Raw genomic sequence first — 13,765 nt, forward strand, 5'->3', positions numbered from 1 at the left:
TCCGAGAAAGTCTCTGTCCCGAATACTTTCCTGAGCCATTTTTCTATGAACTCTGCAGGACAGGAACCCTCATTTCTCTCGGGAGGCCCATCACCCTCACATTGTACCTGCGCAACCTGTTTTCCATTTCGTCCATTTTGAATTTATATAAGCCAAGCTGAGCTTACATTGTTTTAAACTCTTGTCTCATTGGGTGTAAAATATTCTCAACCAGGCTTATAGGGCGTACACATGGTCGGACTTTGTTCGGACATTCCGACAACAAAATCCTAGGATTTTTTCTGACGGATGTTGGCTCAAACTTGTTTTGTCTACACACGGTCGCACAAAGTTGTCGGAAAATCCGATCGTTCTAAATGCGGTGACGTAAAACATGTACGTCGGGACTATAAACGGGGCAGTGGCCAATAGCTTTCATCTCTTTATTTATTCTGGGCATGCGTGGCACTTTGTCCGTCGGATTTGTGTACATACGATCGGAATTTCCGACAACGGATTTTGTTGTCGGAAAATTTTATCTCCTGCTCTCCAACTTTGTGTGTAGGAAAATCCGATGGAAAATGTCTGATGGAGCCCACACACGGTCGGAATTTCCGACAACACGCTCCGATCGGACATTTTCCATCGGAAAATCCGACCGTGTGTACGGGGCATTAGCCTCTCCTCCAGGGTAGTTGTTCTCTCAACCGTTCTTTGAAGCTATTGAACATAGCTTTTCCTTTAGGCCCCTTAACTGGTCACACAAGTTACTCAATGAGCCCTTACAAAAATTTAACGCTTTTTTCCTTGTCATGGCCGGCTGTGTAGTGATGCAAGGTAATATATAAAAAAAGTATCGTGAGATATTTGGCATTCTGAGATTTAACAAGCTTTGAAGCCTATGCATATTATGGTACACTCATGGATCCACTTGTAATAAAATATACCAATAATTATGCTCTGAGTTCCGCCTATTTGCCTCTTGTTACCTCCAAGCGCTTCTCAAACAGCTAGATCACACTGGGACACTCCTGGCTGGCGCCTCTCGCTGTGTTGAATGGATGCTGTCTGCCTCGCTACCTCTCGCGGGATCACGAGCCGTTTCCAGGGCAACCAGCTGAAGCCAATGCGGGCAGCTCAGACTCCGCTTCGCCACTCTGAAGGTCTCTGCCGAAGCCGACTTCCCTCACTCTCCCCGCTCTCCAGCCACAGCGACTCCACCAACACGGCCCCGCCGGAGAACACACAGGACAGGCAGAGCAGATATTATATTTTGCAGGGAAATAAAGCACACATATAGCTAGGCTGTTTCGGATGGCCACGGGGGGGATAGAGCAGGGAGAGAGCTCACACACCTCCACTCACTCCAACAACTGGTCACGCCCCCTCTGTAATGGAACTTATTGTATGGATTTTTTTCCTTTTTTTATTTTTAATAAATTTGCAAAGATTTCAAACAAATTTCTTTCACGTTGTCATTATGGGGGATTGTTTGTACAATTTTGAGGAAAATAATGAATTGAATCCATTTTTGGGATAAGGCTGTAACATAACAAAATGTGGAAAAAGTGAAGTGCTGTGAATACTTTGTGGATGCACTGTACAGTGTATACATTGTGTTAATCAAGAAGACATGGCCCAGTAGATTGGCATAATTGTGAAGAAAATTATAAACAATCACACTGAATATTGATGGATTTCCTTTGGATAATAAGATATAATGTTCATAGCTCAGATCTGATATAGACAGAAGATATAAGCTGGAAAAATCCCCATTAAAGCAGAACTTTACCCATAACAACTTGATAAAAAATAATGTTCTTTAGCAAGGAGCATACATTCTACATTAATGATTATGCTACCAAAATTCGGGTGTGCTGTAAATTGCCTCCAGCATTGCTCTTTTTGCTGAAAGCGGCCATGTTGCTGAAGCCAAGAGCCCCTGAGCAGCAGTAAATATGCAGTCTGTCAGCAGATCGGCCTCTACAAATTTGGTGCAGTGCCTAATAATGGAGGGCAACTGAGCATGTGCAGAGAGGGGTGAGACAGTGTATTATTGGATTTTAAACAGTATAGACACTTATTTTTAATGTTGTGCATATCTATATTGTACCAGCAAAAGGGTCCAGCCTGAAGTCATCTAACAGAACTTCATTTTCTGACTAAAGTTCCACTTTAATCCAATTTATATCTCCCTTTTGATACCCTTCTGCTCTATATTGTTTCTTTACTCTTTCAGACACTTACCTATTGTGAAATATTTCCACAAAAGCCTCCCAAAAGAAGCAAACGATTTTAAAGAAAGCATAAATGTACAAAATATTGCAATAGATACGTACATTCGCAGACCTATAAAAGAAAAGCACAATAGATGTAATATTAGTCACTCCCCAATATAATGACTACACACTTATTGCTGCATCTACACAACATTTATTATACTTCAGTCACACATCTTAAACCGATCACACATTGATGATCCGATCATTCTGGGTGATCTGGGTTCCTTTTCTGTATTTTAGTTTTTCTAGCCGGTCCCAGATTTCAGGGAGCAGCAAGGAATTGTGACCATTATTTATTCTATTGATGATTCGGTCATCACTTGTGTCTCCATGGTTGTCCATTTCTATCCTACAGATGTCTACACTGTGGGAAGAGTTTTCTTCTTCAAGTTTATTTGATTAAAAAAAAGATTTTTACTCTCGACCTCCAGATATGACCACCTCAGGTAAGGTTACATGAGATGCTAAGAAAACAAGATGTGAACCTTGTTATGGCTCCTGGTGACAACCAATGCTGAGAGATCCTGAAGCTGAGAACAAACACTGGGAAGTTGTAATGAACAAAAAACATTACTTTTGTACTTGTGAATTGTGCAATTTGTGAATCTACCACCCAAAATCGATCCGCCTTTACAAAACTTCACACGGAAAATGAAAAATGTTAGGTGCATACTTTTTACCAAAGAATCCGAGGTTTTCTTGCTGTAAACTGAAAATTGTATTGTGGGAGGGCCCTATATTTGGAGAAATAGGATTTTCTTTAGTGGGGGGAGAATAGTACAGCAGTAGAAGAGACATAAACACTACCAAGTGCTGCTCAAAGCTCAACTGAGTTTAAACCCAGTGCTTTCCATCATTATGGGGTACTATCTTCCAAATGGTTCATTTGGTTTGAGAATACCAGGGAGGGGCGTGGCTTGGGAGGAGCTGAAGCTGATTTGTCATATTATCTGACCGGGTGGTCTGCAGGTGTGCTCCACCTTGTTCTGTTTTGACAGCACGAGGGGGAGATACAAAAGTCTGTTGAATTTTGTGGCTGGGAGGAGTGGTAGCCATGACTAACTAACACAACATCCTCAGGTGGTGAAGGTTATGGAGAATGGAGTATTTTTATTATTTAGCAGCTACTAATGATGTTGGTTGGTGGAGTGAATGGGGATGGTGATGTCTGTGTGTATTCTGTGATAACAGGAATGGGTAGCAAACCACTGGGCCCTCTTTTGATTTTCTATATACTTTGGAGATTCTTTATATGCTTCAAAATTGTGTTTTTTTTCTTATGGTATAAATCTGTACTTCTGACATATGTCATCTTCTGTATTTTTTTATGATATTATGTACTGTAAATATCTTAATAAATAGTTTGTAAACCCCAAAAAATAATGGATAGCAGAAAGCTAAGGCTTATCCAGTCCTTGTTACTTGTAGTCAAGTGTTGTGCACTTTTGGGTTAAAATACTATTGGCCACACTAAACAATCTTTCAAAAAGAATAAAATATAGGAGCTCATCTGTTTGGCAAATTGAGTGAACTGTGGAGCACTGGTTCAGCCTACAGAAACAATCTATACAAGTTATCAGCTATGGATTTATTGACCGTGTAGCCATTGAGATTAGCTATGGCCACCCTCTCTGTCTATTGTTTATAACACTATGCTACAGTGCTCTGCAACAGTCACAGGTATCAGTCAGTGGTGGCTGGGGAAGTTTTAGGATGGGGGGGTGCCAGACCCCCCCTTCCTTTTGACCCCTCCCACTTCCCATAAGCCCCACCTCCTATGTAATCCACCCACTCCGTCCCCTGTATTCCACCCATAGTGTCAGGAGTATACAGCTAAGCATCACAGGACAGAGTATACAGCTCAGCCTCACAGATCAAGGTATATAGCACAGCCTCACAGATCAGGGTTTATAGCTCAGCATTACAGATCAGGGTATACAGCTCAGCCTCACAGATCGGGTTATATAGCACAGCCTCACAGATCAGGGTATATAGCACAGCCTCACAGATCAGGGTATATAGCACAGCCTCACAGATTAGGATATATAGCTCAGCATTACAGATCAGGGTATATAGCTCAGCCTCACAGATCAGGGTATGCAGGTATACATCATCTGTCCTGTATACAGCTAGCTATATACACCCACCTTCCTTCCTGTATATAAAGACCTTCCTGCATCCTCACTTACTGCAGATATACATCAACTGTCCTGTATACAGCTAGCTATATACACCCACCTTCCTTCCTGTATATAAAGACCTTCCTGCATTCTCACTGACTGCAGATATACATCATCTGTCCTGTATACTGCTATGTATACAGTAACAGGACATGCTGGTAGGTTAATTGGATCCTGTCTAAATTGGCCCTAGTATGTGTATGAATGTGTGTTAGGGACCTTAGGCTGTAAGCTCCTTGATGGTAGGGACTGATGTGAATGTACAATGTATATATAAAGCACTGCGTAAATTGACAGCGCTATATAAGTACCTGAAATAAAATAAATAAAGAATGTAAATAGTAAAGTAAAGAATAATGATCAGGGGTTTTGCTAGGTGGGAAAAAGACCAGGGGCTTTAGCCCGGAGGTAAAGTGGGGGGTGGGGGTGGGAGTGAGGTGGGGTGGTTGGGGGTGGGCTTGGGGAAGGTGATAGGCTCACTTGCTTAACACTGATCTACCTGACACATACACTGACCTATCTAACATACATGACTGACCTGACTGACCTACCTGACATACACAGATTGTTACTGCTCAGTGCTCAGCCTTACCTGTAGTGTCGGAGTACACTCTTCCGGGCCCCGGCATTCACCACCACACAGACAGCCCTGTAGGTACCAGGCAGCCAGAGCCAGTAAAGAAGAGCCGCCCGCCCATTTACACAGAGCGAGCGGCTCAGTGGGGACCCCCCGGGTTCCCAGCGTGGCCGTAGTGTTATACCCGCCTCCTCCTGGACCCGGCAGCGCCGATGTCGGACATCACACGTCCAGCGGTCTCGGCATTGGACGAGTGTGATGTCCGTCATAGGAGCTGGGTCCCGATGGAGGGACATTTTGTACGTCACTCGGCCGCACTGGTGGGACATTGTTTCCTGTTGCCGCGGCTCAAGGCTAAAAATGCAATTAGGGATTAGGGGATAATTAAGGTTGAATCTGTCATTGAAGGCTTATGGTGTCTGTCGAATGTTCTAAGATTCGACGGAGCAGCTAAACTGTACGACGCCGCAATCGTACATTTCCGATCGAATGTTCCGCCTACAAGGTATAGTAGAATTCTAATGTTGTATGACACTAATAATAATTATATTTATTAATTATTATTACTATTCAACCAACATTAGAATTCTTCTATAGCCTATGGGTGGAGCATTTGACCATAAATGTCCGCTCGCGGCGACTGCCGTTGAATCTTCATGTCAAATCTTTTCTCTCTATGTTGAATAATCTTGGACTAATAGAGTTAGGTTAGGCACATTCGACTTTTTTTGCTATTGTCTCTATATACTACTAGTGTCTGCTGATTGCAAACTGGGAAGCTTCCCATAGACCGCCGTGTGTCCAGCACCTGGACACTCTTAAAGGGCACCTTTTTTTTCAGCTTGGGGGGGCAGCGCCCATGCGCCCCCTATGGAGGGGCCGCCACTGGTAGCAGTGGGGGTAAATAAAACTACTGGGTTAATTTCTTTCTTCCTGTGTGACTACACACCTATAGCCCTCCTTATCAATAAGAAATCAGAGAATGGTTCTCTTAGATTAACCTCTTCTTCACTATAGATGGTGATTATCAGCCTAGAGTTATTGGGTGCTATCATCATATAAATGAGGGCAATGCCACATTATACAGTACCTGGTGACATACTCTACCTGGTGGCCCCTTCAAATGGACCCACAATGCACTAGGCTTTGATGAACTGCTATTGAGCACAAAGTTTAACAACTCAAAAATGTGTTGCTTTTTCATAATAAGCATGCATTATCTGATTTCTATGATTGTTGGTAAGGTAAATGTACAAAACACTCAGTATCAAAAGAAATAAAAGCGGTATTAAACCGCATAAAAAAAATAAAAAATTGGTCCGGGCAGTTTAAGTCATAGGGGTTGATTTACTAAAGGCAAATAGTCTGTGGACTTTGCAAGTGCTCTTGCTCCAGAGCTTAGTAAATGAGGTAAAGCCTCACTTTCCAAAGAATACCCAATCACATGCAAGGAAAAAAAAAAACAAAAAAATTTTGCTTGCTGTGATTGGTTGATAAAAGTCAGCAGAGCTTCTACTCATTTACTAAGCTCTGGAGCAACTGCTCTTTCAGTATGCAAATGCACTTTGCAAGGTGCACAGTCTATTTGCCTTTAGTAAATCAACTCCCATATGTGTTCATATGCATCGCATAAAAGCACATTATGACAGACTTACCGGAAAACAAAGCCCTCCAGCAGCGCGCTGTCACCGCTGAAGGCGCTTCCATCTACACACGGTCTTCCTTCTGGGTTTGCGGGCTTCCACGATATGAATGGGTGAGCCGGGGATGGCGCATGCGCGTGGGAGTCGCTATTTACGGCCATTTCTTCAGAGTGCATGTGCCGGTGATGTCATTCAACTAAAGTAATTACATTCTAAACGGTACACGTTTAGGAGATATTTACTGTACCTATAGGTAAGCCTTTTTATAGAAAAAAAAATTACCACTCTAGGTGAATAATTTGAAGATCACAATGCAATGATGTCAGCACGCCACTCCTCCCGATGCGTGTTTCGTCACACGCTCCTCCCGACGTCAGCTTGGGCCCCAGGATGACCTCAGCTTGTGACGAAACACACGTCGGGAGGAGTGGCATGCTGACGTCACAGCGTTGTGATCCCAAGAGGACTGGTGTTTGCTAGCCGGACGGCTTTTTTAAACTTGATGCTACTTATCTCGCTTCTTGTGTAAGTGCAACCTTTAATTTCAATAAAACTTGTGTGTTTTGATTTACACTATGGTTGGTTCTTTCTTTTTTGGGTAAATTTGCCTGGCCCATGTCCAGGATCGAGTCTTTCTGATTTGATTGGCGGGTGTCCTGCCCATTTAATGCAAGGAGTCTACTTGTGAGCTGGTATCTTAACACCCCCTGGATAAAGGCCCTGGCTGGGTTGATAGCCGCAAGCTAATTTAACTTGCCTTCCGGTAAGCACGCACTCTATGTGGTGGAGGTTCACAAGTCTTTAGTGGTGTTTGGAAGTTGTTTCAAGTCGAACAATTCAAGTTACGCACATTCACCTGTGGTTGATGGACTTATTTGTTCATAATTTATATTTTGATCATATTTTCATTCATTGTTAGTATTTCAATTGATAATCAATATATATATATATATATTTGCTTATGTATGTAATAATTTTCAACATTGGTTAGCACGGCTCCCCTTCCTTTATAGGTAAAAATCATACATGGGAGTTTACGTCCACTTTAATAAACAATAACAGTCTAATGTGGCATCACAAAAAAAAAAAAAACATGCTATTGAGTCTTCCTGCAAAGTGTTGATGTCAAATTTAGCTCTGCTGTCTTGTGCTGTATAGTATTATACTATATATAGTATTGGTTGATAAATGGCTTACTTTGTCTACAAGCCTTTGGACTTATCAGGACAGCGAAAAACTTACCAGAATCAGCCATGAAGTATAATAAAAAACAAAGCAAAATTGTTACTGATATATAGAGGGCACTAAGAAAAACCTTTATCCATGGTCTCCATCCTATAAAAGAAAAGCACAACAAATGTCATTTTATTTCTGCATGTCTGGAAATTCTTCCCAAACAACACTGACTATAAACCGATATCTATAATGTTTCTTTAACTTTTACCAGCTACACATCTGAAACTGGCCAACTGTGAGGATCGGATTGTATAACTCTCTATAACATTTCATATTTATCGCAAAGTGTATGGACACACTTGTTATAAAGTGCAATGTAATATATAAACATAAATAACAATACATTTTAGGAAAGGATAAGAGCTGGAAATAATTTGTACAGCTACCTAAATAAATAGCATTGTGTGATGTTATCTCACAATCATTAGCATTCAGAGATCACAAACTCCTTCAGAACAGAGCCATTGGCATTGAATGTAATGGACATGTGGCCATTTTATTGTGATGCCACCACTACAGTTCAAAAGGGGCTGCCACTTAGAAAGGGGCCTGACATTTTAGGAATGACTGGCCACAAAACATTTATGTAACATGTCAGACATATTTTCAGCTAAGGATATCCATATTGTACCAAAAAAGAAAGGTTTCCGTCTTCAAGTAAGAGGGCCGCTGCCCTAGAGTCTATACCAGCGGTGGTCAACTTACCTATTTTGTTACATTACAGCCTTTGGTTCAATGTTTTTTTAATCTGAATTATATGTGATGGATCAGAACACAATACTCTAAATCTATGAAGTAAATTAGAAAAATATATACATAAAACTATTTTTCAGAAATAAAAAACTGATAATTGGCATGTACGTATGTGTTCACCCCCTTTGTTATGGAGCCCATAAAAAGCTCTGATGCAACCAATTACCTTCAGAAGTCACATAATTAGTGAAATGATGTCCACCTGTGTGCAATCTAAGTGTCACATGATCTGTCATTACATATACACACCTTTTTGAAAGGCCCCAGAGGCTGCAACACCTAAGCAAACACTGCCATGAAGATCAAGGAACTCTCCAAACAAGTAAGGGACAATGTTGTTGAGAAGTACAAGTCAGGTTTAGGTTATAAAAAAATATCCAAATCTTTGATGATCCCTAGGAGCACCATCAAATCTATCATAACCAAATGGAAAGAACATGGCACAACAGCAAACCTGCCAAGAGACGGCCGCACACCAAAATTTACGGACCGGGCAAGGAGGGCATTAATCAGATAGGCATCACAGAGACCTAAGGTAACCCTGGAGGAGCTGCAGAGTTCCACAGCAGAGACTGGAGTATCTGTACATAGGACAACAATAAGCCGTACGCTCCATAGAGTTGGGCTTTATGGCAGAGTGGCCAGAAGAAAGCCATTACTTTCAGCAAAAAACAAAATGGCACGTTTTCAGTTTGCGAAAAGGCATGTGGGAGATTCCCAAAATGTATGGAGGAAGGTGCTCTGGTCTGATGAGACTAAAATTTTACTTTTTGGCCATCAAAGAAAACGCTATGTCTGGCGCAAACCCAACACATCACATCTCACAAAGAACACCATCCCCACTGTGACCACATGGTGGTGGCAGCGTCATGCTATGGGGATGTTTTTCAGCAGTTGGGACTGGGAAACTGGTCAGAGTTGAGGGAAAGATGGATGGTGCTAAATTCAGGGATATTCTTAAGCAAAACCTGTACCACTATGTGTTTGATTTGAGGCTACGACGGAGGTTCACCTTCCAGCAGGACAATGACCACAAACACACTGCTAAAGCAACACTTGAGTGGTTTATACAAAATGGAAAGAGACGACCAGGCTGCACACCCCAAAAGTATACAGAAAATGGAAGAGTTTCCCCTGGATTTTTTTAAGCAGTGAAAACTTTATGAGAAAAATGATTAGTTAAAAATCTTTTATTCAGGCAAAGAATGAATTCAATAATACAATAAATTTAAATTTAAATTGTGGTTAACGACACAAACAACAAAATAGACTATCACCAATAGCAAACAATGCACCAAGGAAACCATAGTTTATCAATTACATTGTGACATTACTAACCACACGAATAACCCCAATGCATTTTGACCCTTTCATTTCTAGTCTTCTTCTACAGTCCACAAGCCATAAGGCTTACAAAGAGCCACGCTTTTGGACCTAGAGAGGAGGATATGGGGCGAGACACTTGCAGTTTGGTATTGAGAAATCTCAATAAGTAATCAGCAAGTATTCTATAACTATACAGTACTATTATGTGACCATAGACTGGTCAATACTCAATCAAATATTAGAATTATCCATTTATTTAATTTTATAATATGTTTATTTATATGGTTTATTTTTAGATTATTTTGTATTACCATTCATATGATAAGATAAGAAGTGATGATGTTACCTGATTAGTTTAAAAGTGACTGTGAAATGTGGTGAGGTAATGTGTATGAAGATGAATGGGTAATAAAAACTAATGTGGTGATACATTCAAATGATATGTGAAAAACCAAAAATGCTAGTGAGTCCAAAAGTGTGTGCAAAACACAAATTGGTGAAAGTTATTACCTTTGCTAATAAGAGGAGTTCCGTATTGGGTGAACATAAATGAGATCTGTAGTGCCAGACAAAAAACAGATGTATGGCACTAATAACAAGTGTTCAAAGTGTTAAGGGTGAGACCATATCTGTATTGAGTTGAAATATGTTGGTTGATTTATAAAGAGCCTGAATAGTGAGGAATATAAATAGTTGGTCAGTGTGATACAAATAACAGCCAGTCTAAAGAATCCAAAAGTTGCACTTACTAAAAGCTGCAATCCTTCCTGTGTGTGTTAACAGCATTCCAGAGGTCACCTCAGGATCCTCTGGAAACTGTAGGTTTAAATAGTATTTAAATTGTGTATCCATTAATGGTGTTAATCTCCTCCCCAAACTCCTCCCCATTTACACAGTCCCTGCCACCATGATTGCGGCGTCTGTGTGCCCCCTCGTGTGACGCCTCTGATCATCCGGTGGCGATCAAGGGACACCGCCGGCACGAAGAATGCTCCCTCCAGTGGCCAAAGGGGAAAGGTCCAACTGTGGAGAACCACAAAGGGTTTGCGTCTCCCCACCGTGCCGGGAAGCCAAGATGGAAGAGGGGGGACATACACCCAGGGCCCCAGAGAGAGACATAGCGGAACAATGGGAGGTTCACCATGAAGCAAACATGTATTAAACAGAACGTACAAAATTGAAATTATTCATTTGTATTATACGACCATGTATTCTTTTAATTATGATTTTCTTTGTTTCAAAGAGCTGAAAGTATATTGTGTGGTTGAGTGGTTTAAGGGGAAACATGTAAATGTGTTGGAATGGCCGAGTCAAAGCCCAGACCTCAATCCAATAGAGAATCTGTGGTCAGACTTAAAGATTGCTGTTCACAAGCGCAAACCATGCAACTTGAAGGAATGGGAGCAGTTTTGCAAGGAGGAATGGGCAAAAATCCCAGTGGTAAGATGTGGCAAGCTCATAGAGACTTATCCAAAGTGACTTGGACCAGCCGCCGCAGACAACCAGAGACCCGGATGTGGCGTGGGGTACAACGTGACCAGGTACCGCCTCCAGAGGCACACACGCCCTTCACGGAGGTGAATGCAGTACGAATCCAGCTCTCTCACACGCGAAAAGCCTGCAGCCCCAGTGCTATGGATATTTTACGCTGTATTATGCTATGGATATTCTTTGATTGTTTTTGCATATCCTGCCCCAAACTCTGAGGAGGAGGTTTCCCGTGTATCTCTCAGCTTCTCCATATGCGAGCAGGCATTATCCTGCCAAAGCGATATTTGACTTTCTTTTTCATTAAAGAAGTCAAATACATCTGGTAAGCAGCTCATTTATCTGCTCACGTTGGGTGTATTTTGTGTGGTGAAGGATTGGTCACTATCCCACGTAAAGCAAGCATTGGAATTAAGATCACCATTTCAAGCAATTTTGGATCTGGAGAATTGATTTATATTTTTGTTTTTGGGACTTTATTTCTTTCTTAGCACGTGTCTGTTTGCACATCCTTCTCACTACAAGGACTTATCACCGAGTGAAATTTTCTGCTGTGGCACAGCATGTCACAACCATTTAATATTTTTATAAATATTTTTTTCATTCTTTGATTTTCCAATATTGCAGATTTACCAGCGCATGAATAATCAAAAGTGCTCATTTTAAAGGCTTATATGCAAGTTATTGTCATAAAAAGTGTTTGGGGACCTGGGTCCTGCCCCAGGGGACATGGATCAATGCAAAAATTTTTTTTAAAAACGCTGTTTTTTCAGGAGCAGTGATTTTTTTAATGCTTAAAGTGAAACAATATAAATGAAATATTCTGTTAAAATTTAAAAAAAACAAATTGCGTGGGGGTCCCCCTAAAATCCATACCAGACCCTTAATATCTGGTATGGATTTTAAAGGGAACCCTGCGCCAAAATAAAAAAAAGGCGTACTGGTCCCCCAAAATCCATACCAGACCCTTATCCGAGCATGCAACCTGGCTGGCCGCAGGAAAAGAGAGGGGACGAGAGAGCCCCCACTCCTGAACCATACCAGGCCACATGCCCTCAACATGGGGAGGGTGCTTTGGGGTAGCCCCCAAAGCACCTTGTCCCCATGTTGATGGGGACAAGGGCCTCATCCCCACAACCCTTGCCTTTGCCCTTGTGGTTGTGGGGGTCTGCGTGTGGGGGCCTTATCGGAATATGGAAGCCCCCTTTAACAAGGGGACCCCCAGATCCCGGCCTCCCCCCGTGTGAAATGGTAATGGGGTACAAAAAAAGACACAGCTTGGGACAAGTCTTTTATTAAAAAAACAAAAGATAAAAATGTCCCAGGATGTCCATTCATCTTATTATATCGCTCCGCCGACGGATCGAAAAAGAAAAAAAAAAAAGCAACCGACCTGCCTCTATGGGAGGCTCCCACCGTGTGACGCTTCATCGCCTTTGACAGTTGACTAACCCAAAGCACCCTTCCCATGTTGAGGGAATATGTCCTGGCAGGGTTCAGGAGGGGAGGCGCTCTCTTGTCCCCCCTCTTTTCCTGCGGCCTACCATCCATGCATGGATAAGGTTCTGGTATGGATTTTGGGGGGACCCCTACACCATTTTTTTTTTAATTTTGGCGCAGGGTTCCCCTTAATTTCCATATCAGACCCGAAGGGCCTGGTATGGATTTAAGGGGGGCCCCCACGCAATTTTCTTTTTTATTTTGGTTCGAGGTTCCCCTTAATATTCATACCAGATCCAAAGGGCCTGGTAATGGACTGTGGGGATCCCATGCTCTTTTTTTCAATGAGTTTAATCTATATTGCTGAGACCCGACAATTCATTACATATAAATGACAAGTTTTCCTTTAGAAATGTCATTTTGCTGTGACACTGTTCTAAACACAGGAAAAATGTGCCACTTTACAGGCATACTATAGACACCCCCCAGGCACAATATTTAACCGATTACCGCCTGCCCACCGTCATATGACGTGCTGGACTTTGAGCGGGGATATCTGAATGATGCCTGTAGCTACTGACGGATTTTCAGCCAGCGATTCCCTACACCATAAGAATCATCATATTGGCTGTTTTGCTGCTTGATCGTTCTTACGGGAGGCGAGAGGGAACATCCCCCCCTCCCGCCGCCCTCTGGTGCTTGTACCGACTCACCGCTACAATCGGTGAGTCGGAGAGCAGATCCGCCGGCCCCGGATTTTGATCACCTGGTCCGCCGGAGTTTCTATGATCGTCAGAGGCTGGGCGTGATGTTATGACGTCACGCCCGGCCTCTCCATTCAAAAAAAGGCACCGCCTCGGC

At 42.2% G+C, this 13,765-nt stretch overlaps 1 protein-coding gene across 1 annotated transcript in view; it reads right to left on the bottom strand.

Moving 5' to 3' along the window:
- LOC141111837 (uncharacterized) overlaps positions 1-13,765 on the bottom strand; it is a 293,979-nt gene that overhangs the window by 80,477 nt on the left and 199,737 nt on the right. Inside the window, exons 6-7 of the mRNA XM_073603991.1 lie at positions 7,904-7,996; positions 2,227-2,328 (exon numbers count right to left, since the gene is read on the bottom strand). Coding sequence (XP_073460092.1) covers positions 2,227-2,328; positions 7,904-7,996 — 195 coding nt within the window. The remainder of the gene's footprint in view (positions 1-2,226; positions 2,329-7,903; positions 7,997-13,765) is intronic.

The sequence above is a fragment of the Aquarana catesbeiana genome, linkage group LG11 (assembly GCF_042186555.1).
Source record: "Aquarana catesbeiana isolate 2022-GZ linkage group LG11, ASM4218655v1, whole genome shotgun sequence".
NCBI lineage: Eukaryota > Metazoa > Chordata > Amphibia > Anura > Ranidae > Aquarana > Aquarana catesbeiana.